Genomic DNA, 23,939 nt, shown 5'->3' with positions numbered 1-23,939 from the left:
AGTCTAACTGCTGTCATATTAACTAACAGTTTCAATAGCAGATTCCATAACCGAGATGAAATGCACCAATATTTTCCCTGCTGTATTCCCACATTCAGTCTGGGCTGCCAGACAGAAAGCACAAGGGTGCTTTTTTTCTTGAATTTGTAGTGGAAACCTTGGCAGACAGTAACTGCTTCGGGCCTGTCAAACAGATGCATGAAATGCACCAATTTAAATGGGAGTGCTTAATTTTCCACATTATGATTGTTAGAGTACAGCACAGAGCTCAATGATGCTGCTTGTCCTCCTGTGCCCTTCCAAAGGAAAAATAAACTCACCTTAGGTATTTTGCTCCTTTTCAGTTTCTCCCTCAAGTAGCTCAGTGTCTGGTGTCTGCCTTTGCTCAACAAAATGCGTCTTGAGCATGTCCTCTGTGTGCCTGCGGATGATCTGATGGGCTGCCAGGATATGCTTCCGCTGAGAGTTCCTCACTGTGCCGAAGGACAGGAGAGGTGTTACTCTGGACGTCAGGACAGATCATTCCCAAAGGTTTTCAGAAGAGTAGAGACAGAAATGATAACTTTGCAAGCCACATATTCTCTTGCTTAAAGCTGACTGATTAAAGAAAAATTTCTGCGATTTTGGAAGAACACATTCCAAAGGTAATTCAACCTAAATCTCAATATTGCTGCTCACTCTCTGTTCAGTCACGCTCCTCCCCACTTGGCTGGCCTTCACTCCACAGCTGAGTGGCTTCCCTCACCTGGAATACCTGTACTCCACATCCTGCCCTTCTGCAAAGCCCAGCCCAAGTCCAGCTCCTCCAGGAAGTCTTTGACTGAGGCAGCTCACATTTATTATGACCACACTTGAGTTTGTGCCAGTCTATTCAGTGTCCAATTGCTTCAGGTGAGTTACATTTTGTTTTTCACCTAGATTATAAATGACCTAAAGGTAAAGATCTTGTCTCATGCTTCTCTTTGTGCTTTAGTCCCTAATACGAAGGGTACTTGTTGACTGATGAATTTGAGTTCACAGCTTTAGAAGTTGTTCCTAGTGCTACAGTCTAAGAATATTTATTATCAAGGCTTAGTACATTAAGCATCCCGTTTCCCTTTTGAAAAGTGGTAACTGTGATGATGATGGTGGTAGCAGTTAGCATTTGTCCTTACTTCCTGCCAGGTATGGTTTTAAATAGTTGGCATATAGTTATTCATTTAAACTACTCACAACCCTAAAAGAGAGTATTATTACTATCCCCATTTTCAGATGAGGCAGCTGAGACACAGAGATTAGGTGATTTGCCTAAAGTCATACAGCTAGTAAAGCACAATAAGAAGTACCATGGCGTCTATGCTATTCAGATGTCAGCTATTTTAAATAGGGTAAATCACATAGAAACTTAGAACACTTCCCAGCAGTATGGTTGAAAGAATGGGGACTTTGGAGCCACATAGACCATGGTGCAATCGGCAAACTGTGTAACATCTCTAAGCACTAATTTCCTTAACTAAAGTATGAGAACACATCTATAGATGTTATAAGAAATTTAGATAAGGTATTTCTAAAAATGCTTAATACATTTTCTGGAACTTGGTATGCATTTAAACCTTGGTTGTTACTATTATTTTCATCTATATACAGGTCCTCAAGGTCATTCCCATCTATCAAATTTTAGAAAAATAAGAGTTGGTGGATTAGGAAGACTCTAAGCTCAACTCCTCTCATGGGCACAGCAAAATTACAGCTATTTACAGAGAAACTATGGATGAGAAAGGCAAGAACCTACCAGAAAAGACCTCTACCACTAAAGATAATATAGAACAAACCATAATAAGACAGGTAGGATGGGCAGAGTTGTGCTATAGTCAAGAGCCATACCCCTAGTAAGCAACCCTCAAACAGGAAAATTACTACAACTGCAGAGATTCACCCCAAGGATTGAGGAGTCTGAGCCCCACATTGGGCTCCACAGCACAGGGGTCCTGCACTGGTAAGACAGTACTGGAACAACTGGCTTTGAAGACCATCAGGGCTTGCTTTCAGCAGACCCTGTGAGCTGTGAGAAATAGACTCCACTCTTAAAGGACACACACAAGATCTTATATATTATTTCTTCTGCCCTAGATTGCACAATCTGAAAGGACCATGGGTCCAGCCCACCCGTTAATCTTGGAGAGTCTCCCGGGGTGGTAGAAGGCAACTGGACCTCACCCTGGGGATAAAGACATTGGTAGTAAGCACTTGGGGGAGCTTGCCCTACCACATGAATACTAGTGCTGGTGAGCACTATTTTGTAATCCTCCCTGTAGGGACCTAGGCTACACCCATCAGCCTATAGGCACCAGTAATGGAATACCTCAGGCCAAGCAAGTAGGTGGGCAGGTTGCATTAAAACACCCTAATAGTCTTGTCCACCAGAGGGCCCAGGACCTGGCCCTACACACCAGGACATAGGTAATATAGAACTGGGACCCCCAGGGCCTACTACAGCAAGAGACCTTGGATCATGGCTCAACCTACTGGTAGGCTGGCACCAATCCTGGACCTGCTGGGTCCCAGCCACACCAACCAGCCGGACAACACCAGCTCTGAGACACTTTGGGTCCCCCAGACACAGAATGAATAAATAAGGTCTTACTGTAAAGCATAGGGAATTATACTCACTATCCTGTGATAAACCATACCAGAAAAGAATGTAAAAAGAAGATGTATATATATGTATAACTGAATCACTTTGCTGTCCAGCATTAATTAACACAACACTGTAAATCAACTATACTTCAAAAAAAAAAAAATAGGCAGAATAGCAACAAAAAAGGGAACTCTAGAGAAGAATGGATGAACAGAGTGAGCAGTAAATGTTTTTAATCAAGAGTTAGAAATTATAAAGAACTAGACAGATGGAAATACAGTAACTGAAATGAAAAATACACTAGAAGGAATCAACAGTAGATTAAGTAATACCGAGGAATAGATCAGTAAGCTGTAAGAGAGTAGTGGAAATCACTCAAGCTAAACAGAAAAAAATAAAAAGAAATAAGGACAGTTTAAAAGACCTCTGGGACAACATCACACACACTAACATTTACCTCACAGGAAAGAGAAGAGAAGACAGAAAGAGAAGACAGAGAGGGTGGCAGAGAACATATTTGAAGACATATAGCTGAAGACTTCCCTAACCTGTGAAATGAATGAAACATGCAAGTCCAGGAAGCACAGAGACAGCCTCAAACGGGATCAACCCAAAGAGGACCACATCAAAACATACTGTAATTAAAATTGCAAAACTCAAAGATATATTATTAAAAGCAGCAAGGGAAAAGAAACAAGTTATGTACTAGGGAACTCCCATAAGGCTATCAAGCTGACTTTGCAGCAGAAACTCTGCAGGCCAGAAAAGAGTGGCAAGATACAGTTAACATGATGAAAGGGAAAATCTACAACCAAGAATATTCTACCTGGCAAGGCTTTCATTTGGGTTTGATAGATCAAAAGTTTTCAGATAGGCAAAAGCTAAAAGAGTTCAGTACCACCAAAGCAGCTTTACAAGAAAGGTTAAAGGGACTTCTCTAAGTGAAAAAGAAAAGGTCAAACTAGAAACATGAAAATTATGGGGGAAAAAAAACTCATTGGTAAAGATAAATATATAGTAAAGGTAGTAAATCAACCACATAGAAAGCTAGTAGGAAGGCTAAAAGACAAAAGTACTAAAATCACCTATCACCACAATAACCAGCTAAGGGATACACAAAGCAATTAGACACAAAATATGAGAAAAACAATAATTATGAAGGGAGCACAATAAAAATTCAGACTTGTTAAAATGCATTTGAAGTTAAGAGATAAAGCACTTAATCATATATAGACAAAGTTGTCTGCATCTATGTATAAACCTAATGGTACCCAAAAACCAAAAATCTACAATAGATACACAAAGAGAAAGAAATCCAGATAACACTAAAAATAATCATTAAAAGGGAAGAGAAGGCAAGAATAAACAAAAGAATTACCAAAACAACCCCCAAAACAATGAACAAAATGACAATACCTACCTATCAACATGTGTGTGTGTGTGTGTGTGTGTGTGTGTTTCTGCTGCTCAGTTGTGTCTCTCTGTGACCCCATGGACTGTAGCTCACCAGGCTCCTCTGTCTCTGGAATTCTCTAGTCAAGAATATTGGAAGGAGGTCCTAAGATGGTGGAGGAATAGGACGGGGAGATCACCTTCTCCCCCACAAATTCATCAAAAGAACATTTAAACGCTGAGTAAAATCCACAAAACAACTTCTGAATGCTGGCAGAAGACATTAGGCACCCAGAAAAGCAATCCATTGTCTTCGAAAGGAGGTAGGAAAAATATAAAAGACAAAAAAAGAGACAAAAGAGGTAGGGCTGGAGCTCCATCCCGGGAAGGGAGTCTTAAAAAGAGAGAAGTTTCCAAACACCGGGAAACACTCTCACTGCCGAGTCTGTGCGGAGCCTTGGAAGCACAGAAGGCAACAGAATAGGGAGGAAAAATAAGTAAATAATTAAAACCCACAGATTACAATCCCAACGGTAACTCCCCCAGCGGAGAAGCAGCCAGACACCTGTGCCTGCCACTAGCAAGCGGGGGCTGGGCATGGAGGCGCGGGCTGCATTGCTTAGACTAAGGATCGGGCCTGAATGCCCCCGAGGCTAATCAGAGCGAACTAATTTGGGCTAGCAAACCAGACTGTGGGATAGCTACCATGGGAAAAGCCCTAAGACACCGCCAGGCCCTCGCAAAGAACAAAGGGTGGAACAAAACTAGCTGGCTGCAGACCTTCCCCCTCCAGTGACAGGCAGCCAGAGCCGGAAGGGGGCAATCGCAGCCCCAGAGAGACATTATCTACCAAACTGCAAGCAGGCTTCTTTGCTAACTAAGACTTCTTGGGGTTCTGGGCAGTCATCCACCTGAGAAGGTGCGCCGGTTGTACACCCAGAAAACCGAGCGGCAGGGACGGGAGAGGTGATAAGTCACAGGGACCGCGCTCGCCTAACACCTCATCACCCAAGCTGCTCAGAGCTGGGAAGGGCACAAAACGCAGGCCCAACAGAGTCTGCGCCTCTGAGGACTACCCGAGGGCCTGAACCTGAGCGGCTTGGACCTGGGAGGTGCATGCAGCCCAGGGCCGGGCCTCCGAAGGTTCCCGGTGGAGCAACCTAGGGCCTGAGCTGTATGGGCAGGGAGGGTGCACGCGCAGTGAGCGGGGGCAGGCCCAGTGTGGCTGAGACACTAGGAGCACAGGCCAGTGTTATTTGTTTGCAGCGTCCCTCCCTCCCCACAGCAACTGAACAAGTGAGCCTAAAAAAGTGTCCACCACCGCCCCCTTGTGTCAGGGCGGAAATCAGACACTGAAGAGACCAGCAAACAGAAGCTAAAACTGAGGGAACTGCCTTGGAAGTGACAGGTGCAATAGATTAAAACCCTGTAGTTAGTACCAACTACATAGGAAGGGGCCTATAGATCTTGAGAAATATAAGCCGGACCAAGAAACTATCCGAAAATGAACTGACCCCACACTGCCTACAACACCACCAGGGAAAGTCCTAGATATATTTTTACTATTTTTATGATCACTTTTTTTTCTTCTTCTTTTTTTTCTTTTCTTTTTCTTAACTTTTTTTTTGAATTTTTAAGTCCTCTATTACTCCTTTAATTTTCATTTGAATAACCTACTACTACTTTTCAAAAAAGACTATTTTTTAAAGCAAACTTCATATATATATATATTTTAATAACTTTTGTGACTTTTTCCTCTTCTTTTCTTTAATATTGTATTTTTGAAAATCTAACCTCTACTCTAGAATTTTAATCTTTGCTTTTTGGTATTTGTTATCAACTTTGTACCTTTAAGAACCCAATCTTCAGTACCTATTTTGACTTGGGAGCGAGATTACTGGCTTGACTGCTCTCGACCCCTCTGGACTCTCCTTTCTCTCCACTAGGTCGCCTCTGTCTCCTCCCTCCCCCTTCTCTTCTCTACCCAACTCTCTGAATCTCTGTGTGTTCCAGATGGTGGAGGACACTTAGGGAACTGATTACTGGCTGGATCTGTCTCTCTCCTTTTCATTCCCCCTTTTTATCCTCCTGGCCACCTCTGTCTCCTTCCTCCCTCTTCTCTTCTCTGTATAACTCCATGAACATCTCTGAGTGGTCCAGACTGTGGAGCGCACATAAGGAAGTGATTATTGGCTAGCTAGCTCTCTCCTCTTTTGATTCCACCTCATCTCATTCGGGTCACCTCTAACTCACTCCTCCCTCTTTTCTTCTCCATGTAACTCTGTGAACCTCTCTGGGTGTCCCTCACTGTGGAGAAACTTTTCATCTTTAACCTAGATGTTTTATCAACAGTGCTGTATAGAAGAAGTCTTGAGACTGCCATAAAAATAAGACTGAAAACCAGAAGCAGGAGGCTTAAGTCCAAATCCTGAGAACATCATAGAACACCTGACTCCAGGGAACATTAAGCAATAGGAGCTCATCAAATGCCTCCATACCTACACTGAAACCAAGCACCACCCAAGGGCCAACAAGTTCCAGAGCAAGACATACCACACAAATTCTCCAGCAACACAGTAACATAGCCCTGAGCTTCAATATACAGGCTGCCCAAAGTTACTCCAAATCCACTGACATCTCATAACTCGTTACTAGACACTTCATTGCACTCCAGAGAGAAGAAATACAGCTCCACCCACCAGAACACCAACACAAGCTTCCCTAAACAAGAAACCTTGACAAGCCACCAATACAACCTCACCCACAGCAAGGAAACTCCATAATAAAGAGAATTCCACTAACTGCCAGAATACAGAAAGGCCACCCCAACTCAGCAATATAAACAAGATGAAAAGACAGAGGAATACCCAGCAAGTAAAGGAACAGGATAAATGCCCACCAAACCAAACAAAAGAGGAAGAGATAGGGAATCTACCTGACAAAGAATTCCAAATAATGATAGTGAAAATGATCCAAAATCTTGAAATAAAAATGGAATCACAGATAAATAGCCTGGAGGCAAGGATTAAGAAAATGCATGAAAGGTTTAACAAGGACCTAGAAGAAATAAAAAAGAGTCAATATATAATGAATAATGCAATAAATGAGATCAAAAACACTCTGGAGGCAACAAATAGTAGACTAACAAGGCAGAAGATAGGATTAGTGAAATAGAAGATAGAATGGTAGAAATAAATGAATCAGAGAGGAAAAAAGAAAAACGAATTAAAAGAAATGAGGACAATCTCAGAGACCTCCAGGACAATATTAAACGCTACAACATTTGAATCATAGGAGTCCCAGAAGAAGATGACAAAAAGAAAGACCATGAGAAAATACTTGAGGAGATAATAGTTGAAAACTTCCCTAAAATGGGGAAGGAAATAATCACCCAAGTCCAAGAAACCCAGAGAGTCCCAAACAGGATAAACCCAAGGTGAAATACCCCAAGACACATATTAATCAAATTAACAAAGATCAAACACAAAGAACAAATATTAAAAGCAGCAAGGGAAAAACAACAAATAACACACAAGGGGATGCCCATAAGGATAACAGCTGATCTTTCAGTAGAAACTCTTCAGGCCAGGAGGGAATGGCAAGACATACTCAAAGTGATGAAAGAAAATAACCTACAGCCAGATTACTGTACCCATCAAGGATCTCAGTCAAATATGAAGGAGAAATCAAAAGCTTTACAGACAAGCAAAAGCTAAGAGAATTTAGCACCACCAAACCAGCTCTCCAACAAATGCTAAAGGATATTCTCTAGACAGGAGACACAAAAACAGTGTATAAACTCGAACCCAAAACAATAAAGTAAATGGCAATGGGATCATACTTATCAATAATTGCCTTAAACATAAATGGGTTGAATGCCCCAACCAAAAGACAAAGACTGGCTGAATGGATACAAAAACAAGACCCCTATATATGTTGTCTACAAGAGACCCACCTCAAAAGAAGGGACACATACAGACTGAAAGTGAAGGGCTGGAAAAAGATATTCCATGCAAACAGAGATCAAAAGAAAGCAGGAGTAGCAATACTCATATCAGATAAAATAGACTTTAAAACAAAGGCTGTAAAAAGAGACAAAGAAGGACACTACATAACGATCAAAGGATCAATCCAAGAAGAAGATATAACAATTATAAATATATATGCACCCAACATAGGAGCACCGCAATATGTAAGACAAATGCTAACAAGTATGGAAGGGGAAATTAACAATAACACAATAATAGTAGGAGACATTAATACCCCACTCACACCTATGGATAGATCAACTAAACAGAAAAGTAACAAGGAAACACAAACTTTAAATGGTACAATAGACCAGTTAGACCTAATTGATATCTATAGGACATTTCACCCCAAAACAATGAATTTCACCTTTTTCTCAAGTGCACATGGAACCTTCTCCAGGATAGATCACATCCTTGGCCATAAATCTAGCCTTGGTAAATTCAAAAAAACTGAAATCATTCCAAGCATCTTTTCTGACCACAATGCAGTAAGATTAGATCTCAATTACAGGAGAAAAACTATTAAAAATTCCAACATATGGAGGCTGAACAACACACTGCTGAATAACCAACAAATCACAGAAGAATTCAAAAAAGAAATCAAAATATGCATAGAAATGAATGAAAATAAAAACACAACAACCCAAAACCTATGGGACACTGTAAAAGCAGTGCTAAGGTTTATAGCAATACAGGCTTACCTCAAGAAACAAGAAAAAAGTGAAATAAATAACCTAACTCTACACCTAAAGCAACTAGAAAAGGAAGAAATGAAGAACCCCAGGGTTAGTAGAAGGAAAGAAATCTTAAAAATTAGGGCAGAAATAAATGCAAAAGAAACAAAGGAGACCATAGCAAAAATCAACAAAGCCAAAAGCTGGTTCTTTGAAAGGACAAATAAAATTGACAAGCCATTAGCCAGACTCATCAAGAAACAAAGGGAGAAAAATCAAATCAATAAAATTAGAAATGAAAATGGAGAGATCACAACAGACAACACAGAAATACAAAGGATCATAAGAGACTACTATCAGCAATTATATGCCAATAAAATGGACAATGTGGAAGAAATGGACAAATTCTTAGAAAAGTACAACTTTCCAAAACTGAACCAGGAAGAAATAGAAAATCTTAACAGACCCATCACAAGCACAGAAATTGAAACTGTAATCAGAAATCTTCCAGCAAACAAAAGCCCAGGTCCAGACGGCTTCACAGATGAATTCTACCAAAAATTTAGAGAAGAGCTGACACCTATCCTACTCAAACTCTTCCATAAAATTGCAGACGAAGGTAAACTTCCAACTCATTCTATGAGGCCACCATCACCCTAATACCAAAACCTGACAAAGATGCCACAAAAAAAGAAAACTACAGGCCAATATCACTGATGAACATAGATGCAAAAATCCTTAACAAAATTCTAGCAATCAGAATCCAACAACACATTAAAAAGATCATACACCATGACCATGTGGGCTTTATCCCAGGGATGCAAGGATTCTTCAATATCCGCAAATCAATCAATGTAATACACCACATTAACAAATTGAAAAATAAAAGCCATATGATTATCTCAATAGATGCAGAGAAAGCCTTTGATAAAATTCAACATCCATTTATGATAAAAACTCTCCAGAAAGCAGGAATAGAAGGAACATACCTCAACATAATAAAAGCTATATATGACAAACCCACAGCAAACATTATCCTCAATGGTGAAAAATTGAAAGCATTTCCCTTAAAGTCAGGAATAAGACAAGGGTGCCCACTCTCACCACTACTATTCAACATAGTTTTGGAAGTTTTGGCCACAACAATCAGAGCAGAAAAAGAAATAAAAGGAATCCAAATTGGAAAATAAGAGGTAAAACTCTCACTGTTTGCAAATGACATGATCCCCTACATAGAAAACCCTAAAGACTCCACCAGAAAATTACTAGAGCTAATCAATGAATATAGTACAGTTGCAGGATATAAAATCAACACACAGAAATCCCTTGCATTCCTATACACTAATAATGAGAAAACAGAAAGAGAAATTAAGGAAACAATTCCATTCACCATTGTAACAAAAAGAATAAAATACTTAGGAATATATCTACCTAAAGAAACTGAAGACCTATATACAGAAAACTATAAACCACTGGTGAAAGAAATCAAAGAGGACACTAATAGATGGAGAAATATACCATGTTCATGGATTGGAAGAATCAATATAGTAAAAATGAGTATACTACCCAAAGCAATCTATAGATTCAATGCAATCCCTATCAAGCTACCAACGGTATTCTTCACAGAGCTAGAACAAATAATTTCACAATTTGTATGGAAATACAAAAAACCTCGAATAGCCAAAGCTATCTTGAGAAAGAAGAATGGAACTGGAGGAATCAACCTGCCTGACTTCAGGCTCTACTACAAAGCCACAGTTATCAAGACAGTACGGTACTGGCACAAAGACAGAAATATTGATCAATGGAACAAAATAGAAAGCCCAGAGATAAATCAATGCACCTATGGACACTTTATCTTTGACAAAGGAGGCAAGAATATACAGTGCAGAAAAGACAATCTCTTTAACAAGTGGTGCTGGGAAAACTGGTCAACCACTTGTAAAAGAATGAAACTAGAGCACTTTCTAACACCATACACAAAAATAAACTCAAAATGGATTAAAGATCTAACTGTAAGACCAGAAACTATAAAAATCTTAGAGAAGAACATAGGCAAAACACTCTCTGACATACATCAGAGCAGGATCCTCTATGACCCACCTCCCAGGATACTGGAAATAAAAGCAAAAATAAACAAATGGAATCTAATTAAAATTAAAAGCTTCTGCACAACAAAAGAAACTATAAGCAAGGTGAAAAGATAGCCTTCAGAATGGGAGAAAATAATAGCAAATGAAGCAACTGACAAACAACTACTCTCAAAAATACACAAGCAACTCCTGCAGCTCAATTCCAGAAAAATAAACGACCCAATCAAAAAATGGGCCAAAGAACTAAATAGACATTTTTCCAAAGAAGACATACAGATGGCTAACAAACACATGAAAAGATGCTCACCATCACTCATTATCAGAGAAATGCAAATCAAAACCACAATGAGGTACCATTTCACACCAGTCAGAATGGCTGCGATCCAAAAGTCTACAAGCAATAAATGCTGGAGAGGGTGTGGAGAAAAGGCAACCCTCTTACACTGTTGGTGGGAATGCAAACTAGTACAGCCACTATGGAGAACAGTGTGGAGATTCCTTAAAAAACTGGAAATAGAACTGCCTTTTGACCCAGCAATCCCACTGCTGGGCATACACACCGAGGAAACCAGAATTGAAAGAGACACGTGTACCCCAGTGTTCATCGCAGCACTGTTCACAATTGCCAGAACATGGAAGCAACCTAGATGTCCATCATCAAATGAATGGATAAGAAAGCTGTGGTACATATACAAAATGGAGTATTACTCAGCCATTAAAAAGAATACATTTGAATCAGTTCTAATGAGGTGGATGAAATTGGAGCCTATTATACAGAGTGAAGTAAGCCAGAAAGAAAAACACCAATACAATATACTAATGCATATATATGGAATTTAGAAAGATGGTAACGACAACCCTGTATGCAAGACAGCAAAAGAGACACAGATGTATAGAACAGTGTTTTGGACTCTGTGGGAGAGGGAGGTGGGGATGATTTGGGAGAATGCCATTAAAACATGTATAATATCATATAAGAAATGAATCACCAGTCCAGGTTCGATGCAGGATACAGGAAGCTTGGGGCTGGTGCACTGAGATGACCCAGAGGGATGGTATGAGGAGGAAGGTGGGAAGGGGTTCAGGATGGGAAACACGTGTACACCCGTGGTGGATGCATGTTGATGTATGGCAAAACCAATACAATATTGTAAAGTAAAAAATTAATTAATTAATTAATTAAAAAAATTTTTAACCTCAAAAAAAGAAAAATAAAAGAATATTGAAGTGGGTTGCCATTCCCCTCTCCAGGGGATCTTCCTTACCTATCAATAATTACTTTAAATGTAAATGAACTAAATGCTCCAATCAAAAGACACGGTGACTGAATGTATACACAAAAGAACCATATATATGCTGCCTATAAGAGACTCACTTGTGACCTCCCTGATAGTGCACTGGATGAGAATCTGTCTGCCAGTGCAGGGGACTCGGGTTTGACCCCTGGTCTGGGAAGATTTCACATGCCTCACAGAAACTAAGCCTGTGCACATAGCTACTATACACACAGCTACTGAGCCTGCATGCTGCAACTACTGAAGCCTGCTTGCCTAGAGCCTATGCTCCACCAAGAGAAGCCATCGCAATGAGAGACCTGAGCACTGCAACAGAGTAGCGCCGCCTTGTCGCAACTAGAGAAAAGCCCACACAAAGCAATGAAGACCCAGTGCAGTCGAAAATAAGAATAAATTAAAAAAAAAAAGATTCACTTGACATCAGAGGATAGAAAAAGGTGTTATATGCAGAAAGAAATCAACAGAAAAGCAGGGGTGAAATACTTATATCAGACAAAACAAATATTAAAACAAAGGTTGTTACAAGAGCCAAAGAAGGACATTATATAATAATCAAGGGATCAGTCCAAAAAGAAGAAATAATTATAAATATATATGTACCCAACACAGGAGCACTTTAATTCATAAGGAAAATATTAACAGACATAGAGAGAGAAGTCAACAGTAACACACACTACTAGGGCGTGTGTGTGTGTGAAAGAATTTATTTTATAGCAAGACCTAGGATATGGGTCCCTCTGTCACAGGCAATGAAAAATGAAATTATTCAGAAATTTCTCTGCAGTGAAATACAAACAGCTTTCCTGCAAGAATAGTCTTCTCTTCATCTAGAAATTTCCATATTTATAGAAAACCCCAAAACATTTTAATCTTTGTTTGTTTGACTCCATCCAGGTTTCCAATACTAGGCACTTTAACACCCCACTTACATTAATGAACAAGTCATCCACATATATAATTAATAAGGAAACACTGGCCTTAAATGACACACCAGACCAGATGAACTTACTAGATATGTATACAGAACATGTAATCCAAAAGCAGAAGAATATACATTCCTTCCAAGTGCACATGGAACATTCCCCAGAATAAATTACATGCTAGGCCACAAGATGCCTATTGCCAAATTCAGACTTAAATTGAAGAAAGTAGGGAAAACCACTAGACCATTCAGGTATGACCTAAATCAAATCCCATACGACTATACAGTGGAAGTGAGAAATACATTCAAGGGATTAGAACTGATAGAGTGCCTGAAGAACTATGGATGGAGATTTGTGACATTGTACAGGAGACAGGGATCAAGACCATGCTCAAGAAAAAGAAATGCAAAAAAGCAAAATGGTTGTCTGAGGAGGCCTTACAAATAGCTGAGAAAAGAAGAGAAGCTAAAGGCAAAGGAGAAAAGGAAAGATATATCCATTTGAATGCAGAGTCCCAAAAGAATAGCAACGAGAGATAAGAAAGCCTTCTTCAATGATCAGTGCAAAGAAATAGAGGAAAACAATAGAATGGGAAAGACTAGAGATCTCTTCCAGAAAATTCGACATACCAAGGGAACATTTCATGCAAAGATGGGCTCAATAAAGGACAAAAATGGTACGGACCTAACAGAAGAAGAAGATATTAAGAAGAGGTTGCAAGAATACAGAGAACTGTATATAAAACATCTTCATGACCCAGATAATCATGATGGTGTGATTGCTCACCTAGAGCCAGACATCCTGGAATTTGGGAAGTCAGGTGGGCCTTAAGAAGCATCACTATGAACAAAGCTAGTGGAGGTGATGGAATTCCAGTTGAGCTATTTAAAATCCTAAAAGATGATGCTGTGAAAGTGCTGCACTCAATATGCCAGCAAATTTGGAAAACTCAGCAGTGGCCACAGGACTGGAAAAGGTCAGTTTTCATTCCAATCCCAAAGAAAGGCAATGCCAAAGAATGCTCAAACTACCACACAATTGCCCTCATCTCACACATTAGCAAAGTCATGCTCAAAATTCTCCAAGCCAGGCTTCAGCAATACGTGAACCATGAACTTCCAGATGTTAAAGCTGGTTTTAGAAAAGGCAGAGGAACCAGGGATCAAATTCCCAACATGTGCTGGATCATCGAAAAAACAACAGAGTTCTGGAAAAAACATCTATTTCTGCTTTACTGACTATGCCAAAGCCTTTGACTGTGTGGATCACAACAAACTGTGGAAAATTCCTCAAAAGATGGGAATACCAGACCACCTGACCTGCCTCTTGAGAAATCTGTATGCAGGTCAGGAAGCAACAGTTAGAACTGGACATGGAACAACAGATTGGTTCCAAATCAGGAAAGGAGGATGTCAAGGCTGTATATTGTCACCCTGTTTATTTAATTTATATGCAGAGTACATCATGAGAAACGCTGGGCTGGATGAAGCACAAGCTGGAATCCAGATTACCAGGAGAAATATCAATAACCTCATATATACAGATGACACCACCCTTATGGCAGAAAGCAAAGAACTAAAGAGCCTCCTTGGAGAAGGCAATGGCACCCCACTCCAGTACTCTTGCCTGGAAAATCCCATGGACGGAGGAGCCTGGTAGGCGGCAGTCCATGGGGTCGCACAGAGTCAGACATGACTGAGCGACTTCACTTTCACTTTTCACTTTCATGCACTGGAGAAGGAAATGGCAACCCACTCCAGTGTTCATGCCTGGAGAATCCCAGGGATGGGGAAGCCTGGTGGGCTGCTGTCTATGGGGTCGCACACAGTCGGACACGACTGAAGTGACTTAGCAGCAAAGAGCCTCCTGATGAAAGTGAAAGAGGAGAGAGTAAAAGTTGGCTTAAAACTCAGCATTCAGAATAATGATGCAATCTTATTCAGATTAAGATGCCATCTTAATCATGGCATCTGGTCCCATCATTTCATGGCAAATAGATGGGGAAACAGTGACAGACTATTTTTTTGGGCTCCAAAATCAATGTAGATGGTGACTGTAGCCATGAAATTAAAAGATGTTAACTCCTTGGAAGAAAAGTTATGACCAACCTAGACAGCATATTAAAAAGCAGAGACATTTCTTTGCCAACAAAGGTCTGTCTATTCAAAGCTATGGTTTTTCTAGTAGTTGCATATGGATGTGAGAGTTGGACTATAAAGAAAGTTGAGCACGGAAGAATTGATGCTTTTGAACTGTGATGTTGGAGAAGACTCTTAAGAGTCTCTTGGAAAGCAAGGAGATCCAACCAGTCCATCCTAAAGGAAATCAACCCTGAATATTCATTGGAAGTACTGATGCTGAAGCTAAAACTCCAATACTTTGGCCACCTGATGCAAAGAACTGACTTATTTGAAAAGACCCTGGTGCTGGGAAAGATTGAAGGTGGGAGGGAAAGGGGACAACAGAGGATGAGATGGTTGGATGGCATCACTTACTCAATGCACATGAGTTTGAGTAAACTCTGGGAATTGGTGACGGACAGGGAGGCCTGGCGTGCTGCAGTCATGGGGTCGCAAAGAGACAGACACGACTGAGGGACTGAACTGAACTGAGGCCACAAGACAAGTCTCAATAAATTTAACAAAACATAAATCTCACCATCTTTTATAAGTACAACTCTGAAACTAAAAGCCAACACTGAGAAAATACTAAAAACGTGCAGAGGCCAAACAATATGTCACTAACATCCAATGGATCACTAAAGAAATCAAAGAAGAAATTTAAAAAATACATGGAGACACATGAAGTAAAACATGCAATGATACAAATCTCTGGGATGTCGCAAAAGCAGCTCTTAAGAGGAAAGTTTATAGTGATACAAGCCTACCTCAGGAAAGAAATATCTCAAACCAAGAACCTGATCGTACACTGAGCAACTAACAGAAGTCAGTAGAAGAAAAGAAGTCAAAGATCAGAGAAGAAATAATTGAAATGTAGCCTACTTCTTAAAAAGTAGAAAAGATCAATGAAAATAAGAGCTCTTGCTTTGAGAAAATTAATAAATCCTCTGTGAAACTCATCAAGAAAAAAAGAGGGACCAAATAAATAAAATCGGAAATGAAAAAGAAGCTATAACTAACACCACAGAAATAAGAGAACAATATGAACAACTGTATACCAATAAAATAAAGAACCAAGAAGTAATGGACAGATTACTAGTAACGTAGACTCTCACAAGGCTAAACCAGGAAAAATAGAAAGTGTAAAAGAGCAAGTACCAGTACTGAAATTGAATAAGTAATAAAAAAAAAAATTCCCGACAAACAAAACTCTGGACCAGATGGCTTCACAGGTAAATACCTACTCTCAAACTTCAAAAAACTGCATCGGAAGGAATGCTTCTTAACCACCTCATCTTCTGTCTCCCCTTCTCCTCCTGCCATCAGTTCTTCCCAGGATCAGGGTCTTTTCCAATGAGCTGGCTCCTCACATTATTTACAATAGACAGGATATGGAAGCAACTTATATGTCCATCAACAGATGAAAGGATAAAAAGACATGGGTGTGTGTGTGTTTACACACATACATAATGGAATACTACAGAATCATAAGCAGAAAACAAGCTTGCCATTTGCAACAACATGGATTGATGTGGAAGGTATTGTGCTTCGTGAAATAAATCAGACAGACAAATACTGCAGTTATCACTTACATGTGGAATCTCAAAAAATCTAACAAATGAATTCAACAAAACAGAAACAGATCCTCAGATACAGAGAACAAACAAGTGGTTACCAGTGAGGAAAGGGCAGTTGGGAGGGGCAAGATAGGGATAAGGGATTAAGAGATATCAACTACCATGTATAAAGTAAATAAGCTACAAGGATATATTGCACAGACAAGGAATATAGCCAATACATAATAACTTTAAACAATGTAATCTATAAACATTTTAAATCATTGTTGTACAGCTGAAACTAATAAGTCAATAGACCTCAATAGAATTTTTTTTAATGCATCCAAATAAATCAATAATGAGATATCTCAAATGGTCTGTATGTGATAGTTCTTAATTTGGAGTAAAGAGTATTTATAATGCATGGATGCCTTACTTGGAAAGAGAAATATAATGTGTACTCCCCATCCAGATGGCTTTCTTCATTTGGGCTATGTCCATATAAAGGGAAGAGGTTAGGATTTGCTTAGTTTGCCCACAGATGACTCCCACTGATCCCTATAGATCAAGATTCCTTCAGCTCCTTCCTCTCAGAGTCAGGAGAAGCCGGGGGAGGGGGTCATAAACTAGTAACTGTTAAACACAGGATTTCTCCCCTTCTTCAGGTGAACTGATATGAAACAGGCTGACCTCACTTTGTATTGAGGAGGAGAAAGGAGTTGCTTATTTTCTTAAGGATCTAGAAAACATAAGGTCCCTTTTATAATAAAAAGTGATACAGGAATACTTATTATTTGATCTGAAAATTGAAGTTTTTTTGGTAGAGGCACTATCATACACTGTTGATGGGGATATGGATTGAACAGTTTTTTTGTGGGGGCAGTGTGGTGGTATCTATCAAACTGTAAAACACACATACTGTATTTCCAGCATTGTACTACTAGGAGTTTACACTCAGACGAATGACCAGGGTGTTCACAGCTATTTACAGGAAAACACACAGGAATAAACTAAGTGCTCACTGCTGGGGGTACTGGTTGAAAAACTACGGTACAATCATGTAATGGGAAAACAGGGTATTTCTTTGTTCTCTTCTAATGCATTAGAACTCAACCATTCCTTACTCCCTAGTTACGTGATCTGAAATATTACACTTCTCTTAAAACTGTCTAGAATTCTCCTACAAACTCTTAAAACCTCCCAGGCTCATATTTCACTTAATATTGATCACTGGTCACACCCCCTCTGGGCTCAGGACTATCACTAGTACCCTGAAAGCTCTGGAAGAACATTGTTTCTTTAAAACACATTTTTTTTTTCTTCTCCTCCTCTATTGAATAAAAGCAGCAATCTTTAAAAACATGCCACTTTTGGCAAATGATAAGTGAGGCTATTTCTACTGAGATGAGCTCTGGCAGGAACAAAAGATACTGTGACTCAGCAGAGCTGCAGAATAGCGTTAGGTCTGTCAGGCTTCCTGCTTTCAGCACCTGACTTGCACGTGCCCTGCCTCCAAAAGGCGGACACAGTTGGAAAACCCTGCAAACTCTCAACATTTGTTTCACGTTGAAAAAATCAAATCACAAAACACAAGCTGATGGTTACTGAAGAGGAATGAGATGGGGGAGGGATAAATTAGGAATATGGAATTAACATATACACACAAGTATATATAAAATAAACAAGGATTCGCTGTATAGCACAGGGAACTATATTCAATATCTTGTTAACCTATAGTGGAAAAGAATCAGAAGATATGTGTATGAGTATATACATATATAAATAACAATCATTTTGCTGTTTACCTGAAACTAACATAACATTGTAAATCAACTATTTCAATCAAAAACAAAAACCCCAAAATACACCTCTTCTGAGAACTTGAGACCTGCATCTTAAAGAAGGTTTGGAATTTAATGCTTCATTAAACTTAGAACTGCACACATCCATACTGGAGGAGATTATATTTTGCCATTGGACAGCATCACGAGAACTTGACAAACTTTGAAGATAACTCTGATTCCTCTTCAGAATTTCCCCCATACCTCTGCTCAGTTTTAAATCCCTGGAATATTGAAAATAGCTTATATCTTCAAAAAGATTATCGAGTGAAACATTTATGTTGGCTTACCCTTTTCTTTGACAAAATCCTTTTGCACCTCTGGGATTAGGAAACTGTAAACCAACTCGGCCACGATCTCCTCTGACTGAAGCTGAGTCCGACTAAAAAATAAGAACATATTAAAAGTGCTTCCTTTGCTGCCTTGCTTGAACTGCCGATTTACACTTGGATCCTCCTCATGTGTGTAAGGAGCTCCACTGCTCAGATCCTACGACTGCCTTTCCCTTGAGTGATCTGAAATAGCGCATTCCTGGTGAGTTTCCTTAACTCCATGGAAAACCCAAATTTGTCCTTTACTTCCCCTGCCTCCCAGGAAATGAGTGTTAAGAGACATAATTTATACATGGAAGCCAAAAATCTTGGGGTGATGTCCAAGTAAAATTGGACATACTCACATTTCTTTCAAGCTTTGTGATATTCTAAAAGTAAGAAATATGAAAGTGATCCAGACTGCAGAGGATAACTGAAAATTCTATTCCCAATGTGTGGCTCCTGCCATACAAAAGTACAGGTCTGCTGGCTGCCGTTAAAGCATACTGAAGCATGAGTTAGTTATTTGTTTCTCCTTGGTGGTGAAATCTTAGGCTCTTGAAAAACACACATGAGTAACAGCAAAGGGGCTGTCCATCCCACCACCTGTCCCCTTGGTACACACCGGCTTTCCATTTCATAAGCAATGTCATTGATTTCCTCAGCCATCTTCTCTATTTCCGCCCTGGCTTGTTCTTCTGCAGTATTCTCTTCAGTGTTCAGTATTACGTCCTCCAGATAGGAAGTTACGGTGCTTTGGTGAACTTTAATCACCTGCAAAAGCCCCAAATACTCCAGCTACTCAGAAAAGGAATGCCACTACCATAAACAAGACAAGAAAAATGCACAAACATTGGCCGACATTTTTAGCATGTCTATTTCATTTATCAAGTCAATAGTCCCTGCACTGTACATTCCTTTAAAAAAACAAAACAAAACTGTAGTCCATTTCTAATTCACCTATATCTACCCATTCTGGGCAGACCCTACATATTTGGCTCATTTTAGAATTATGGGTCTCAATTTGGGGTGGGCAATACAAAACACTGCAAAAAGATCACAGGCTTGACTGAGGAACTCTGTTTTAGGTCCTGACTTTGTTCTTACGAGCAGTGTGGCTTGGTCAAGCTACCCAACTGTGGCAGAGACTAAGACTTACACAACATCCTCTCTCTCCTTCCTCTTAAGGGATTCTTAAAGGGAAAGACCTAGCTTATTTTTTTCTCTCATTTCTCATTTCATGGGGACAAAATGCAGGAGGCACCAGTCATATTAAACTGCCGTGAGGGTCAGAAAAGCAGAAATCTAGAAGGATTCTGGGTCTCTGGTGAATTTTTTTACACTATCATATCAGTCCTGGACTGCTTCTTTTTAAAGCTTTCTGAAATTGTGAAATAGAATATACATTTAGAAAAGTGCAGAGCACATAAATGTACAGTGTAATGAATTCTGGTCAAGCCACTGGTAGTATCCCAGAGGTCACAGTGGTTCCATCTGACCACAGCTCCTTTCCATTCTCATAAGTTTATGGTAGACTTCATTTTCTTTAGAGTTTTGCTCAAGATTTCAGTCATAAATACAATTTAGTTTTGCCTGTTTGATAGGTAGATACACAGGAAGTATCACAAACATCAAGGGTGTCATACTTTGTTCTCTATGTAGTCTCAATAGATTTTGAGCTTTGGGGGATAAGAGTACTTTCTATTTAATGTCTAAATATTTCTTTATATCTGAGATAATACTTGGGACTCAGTAACAACTTAGTACCTGTTTCTTGACTGGTGCTGCAGCAGGACTCTGAATATGAAATGTTTACTGTGTATCTACCTGTGAAATACCAAGTCCATATCCTTGAATCCCTGTGCCTCCCTTATGGGAGAGACCCAGGGACCATAGTTTAATATGGTATCAGCCAACCAACCAACATATATTTTCTCACTGCCTATTATGTACAGAGGGCTACGCTGGTGCTGCAGAAGGCAAAGGGATATACAACATGCCTGCTACCATGGAGACCACGATCTTATTCAAGAGACAAGTCACACCTAGAACAGAGCAATTAGACAGCTGAGTCTGGTTCAGAAGCGGGAAGTTTAATGTGGTCTACTTCTAACAATGTATGTACTTGTGTGTTTACATACATCTTTATAAATGTGTATGTGTGTGGACACATTTGTGCTTGTATGTGCATAAGTGAGCAAAGGAAACATTCGGGTGGCTATATGTGTGTCTATGTGCTCCTCCACATCTTTGCTAATACTGTGCTCATGGGGTTATGATGTGCTCATGGGGTTGTTTGTGAATGTGTCTTCATGTATGCACATGAAGTGTATATGAGTTTAAATATGAGTCTATGACTATGTTTCTCAATATGTGTTATTTTTCTGGAAATTTACTATGTGTACATTTCTGGGTTGTGGTATATTTATGTGCATGCAAGCATACTTATCTATAAAAGGATCATAAGATGGAAGATAGGAAATTTAAATGATGCATGGGGGCATCCCTAGATGGATACATTCTTTACATAAATGATCCTTAAATCAGGCCAGAAGGGTCATTTTAACCCTTTCATGCCCCTCCCAGACGTGCTGACATTTCCTGGGGCTGTTCCCATCTAGAAGACACCTTCCTAGAAGTCTTTCACCAGTATCTTCCTTTCCATATTTCTGAGTATAGCGGTTCCTTTGTCTCTCTCCTTTTATTCTCACTCCCAACTGGTTCTTTCCCATCCCAGTTGGTTTTTCCTTAGTGATTTCAGTAGGGGACAGTAAGTTCTCATTTGCTAAAAATTGCTAAATCTCAGTAATTCTATTTAAACAAAAGCTGTTAGGATGACAGGAAACTAGAATACAAATTATTATTATAGGCTGTTTGACACCAGAGATGATCCTCCACTCCAATTAAAAAGCTGAACTTGACAATATACAACCTGCAAGTTTTTAAGCTGTATAGAAGATGGAAAATCTTTAATTTTAATCAATTTTTTAATTTAAAAAAACAGGAAATACTATTTACGAATCAATCCTAATTCCCTGGGAATTGGGTAAATCCTTAAAATCACAGATCAAATAAGAAAACCTCAAGTTGACATAGCATTATTTTTTCTTACCCAAGGAGCTCAAAAGTATCCATATTTACAATTCAGATAGCCTCCTGGACAGGAATTCTTTGTTTTTTTAAATTGGCACTTTTTAAAAAAGGTTGGCACTTTCCATCTTTCCCATCTGGCCCAAGGGAGACTCACACAGTCTTTGCTTTGACATATTCTGGGTGTGCTGGCCGCCCACGCAGCCTCTTCTGTGCTCAAAGCCCTCAGCCTGCCCAGCTTCCACCTCTGCATTCCTGGGGGTCAGACACCCTAACTGAAAGAACACACATCAAGCTCCCCAAGAAAGGGGACATACGCTCCCCAAACTCTAGGTGGCGGGGGGGAGGTATTAATCACAGCACAGCTCCCTTTAAAGAAATCTTCCTCATAAATCCCCTCCAATTTTATCACTTGAGCTTTTGCATTCTTGATGAGGGCAAGAGTGCTTTGAGATATTATTGGTTCCTCAAATTTCCTCTGAGTTTGCATCTGGGTCAGTCTGGAATTTCACATCCGCTGGGTCTTGGTCAGAATTCTAATTTACCAGCCTGGCATTCCTAACTCCCACGCTTGTATCTTTAGTCAAAAAAATCTCTTCTAAATTCCATCTTATATATTCATTTGCTGAGATGACACCTCTACCAAGATGTCTCAAACTAATGTAAATCAAACTCCTGATTCCACCCCGGCCCCAAACCTATTCCGCCCTCAGCTTTCCTGCCTCGGAAAACAACCGTCATCTCCCTACTCACTGACACCGGAAACTGGACTTTATACTTGACTTCATCCTATTTCTCACTCTGGCCTAACACATCAGCCTCCTTTCAGGTCCCTTATTTCTACCCTGTCCTCCCTCCAACCTGTTCATACAATAAGTACCCCCAATAACCTCTGTAAAAATGTGTCACTGGGCCCCATTTGTTTCCCTCATGAAACACCACATTTTCTTATTCTACCCTTATTTGCATGTTATATAGGATTTAAGCTCCAGGAGAGAAGGGGCCATGCCTGGTATTTCCCTCCAGAGTACCCCCACAATGCCTTTACATACTGCTGGGCATATCCTAGGAACCAATACATTATCTGTTGAAGACAATTAAAAAATGAAAGCCATCTCCTATCTTGAGGTTCCTTGGGTTTGACTTGGCTCCTTACAAACAGCTTCCTTAGGACGTCCCCACTTGCCTCCTTAAATATCTGGTCCTCCTCCTGCAGGCGCCTCTGCTCCACCTGGCGCCGGCCACTCTCTTCAGCTTCGCGCATCCGGCGCTGCCGCTCGGCCAGCATGGCCAGGGCGTGGACCCGCCTCTCCTCCTGCAGTCTCACCAGCTCTTTGGACAGGAAGTCGAACATGTCTGCCAGCACCCTTCCTTCCAGTCCAGCCAAATGGTTTTCAACCAGAGACACCTTAAAAATAATAATATGATTATGAGGATACAGATTCCACTAAGAAGTGTGATTCATCAGGAGGGATGCTGGATTACCCTTGACAGTCACTTCCCTTTCAGGACGCAACGGTTTTACTAGGAAAACTTATGATACAAACGTAGACTTGAGAAAGCAGATTGTTCAACGATGGATGATAGTTTAGCAAAACATTAGTTAGCATCCACACAATTTTTTTTCCTTTCAATTTTATCCAGAAGGTAAAGTGCTTATGTCTCCCCGGACATGAAGGCAAATGTCAAGGTTTTGATTAAAAGATAATACTGGAGTTCAAAAAAATAGAATCTCCTAGAAATTCACTCGTGATACCTTTTAATTTTTCAATGCTTGGTCCTTTAACACCAAGTTTGGGGAATTTTCAAGCTTTTCAGTAACATGAAAGTAGAAAACCTTGGTACTTTTTATTGATTTAAGTAACTTCAAATTCATTAAGAACTGCCTTTGAAACAGAGTAGGAAATAAGCCTACATGTCTATGTAGTCACTGAGGTAGATAGGGGCCCAGAGTTCCTGGCCAGGAATAAGCCACAGTGTTTATTTATGGATCCCTCTG

General features: G+C 39.9%; 1 protein-coding gene across 2 annotated transcripts in view; it reads right to left on the bottom strand.

Moving 5' to 3' along the window:
- Positions 1–320: 320 nt before the first annotated feature.
- Positions 321–23,939, bottom strand: part of CFAP91 (cilia and flagella associated protein 91) — a 94,121-nt gene continuing 70,502 nt past the window's right edge. For both annotated transcript variants that reach the window (XM_055568294.1, XM_055568295.1), the window contains 4 exons: positions 23,127–23,348; positions 19,476–19,624; positions 18,830–18,921; positions 321–473 (listed from right to left, as the gene is read on the bottom strand). In XM_055568294.1, the coding sequence (XP_055424269.1) occupies positions 322–473; positions 18,830–18,921; positions 19,476–19,624; positions 23,127–23,348 (615 nt within the window). In that variant the 3' untranslated portion in view covers position 321. The remainder of the gene's footprint in view (positions 474–18,829; positions 18,922–19,475; positions 19,625–23,126; positions 23,349–23,939) is intronic.

The sequence above is a fragment of the Bubalus kerabau genome, chromosome 2, assembly GCF_029407905.1.
Source record: "Bubalus kerabau isolate K-KA32 ecotype Philippines breed swamp buffalo chromosome 2, PCC_UOA_SB_1v2, whole genome shotgun sequence".
Lineage (NCBI taxonomy): Eukaryota > Metazoa > Chordata > Mammalia > Artiodactyla > Bovidae > Bubalus > Bubalus kerabau.
The sequence above is the reverse complement of the archived record's forward strand: the minus strand, read 5'-3'. Positions and strand labels throughout refer to the sequence as shown.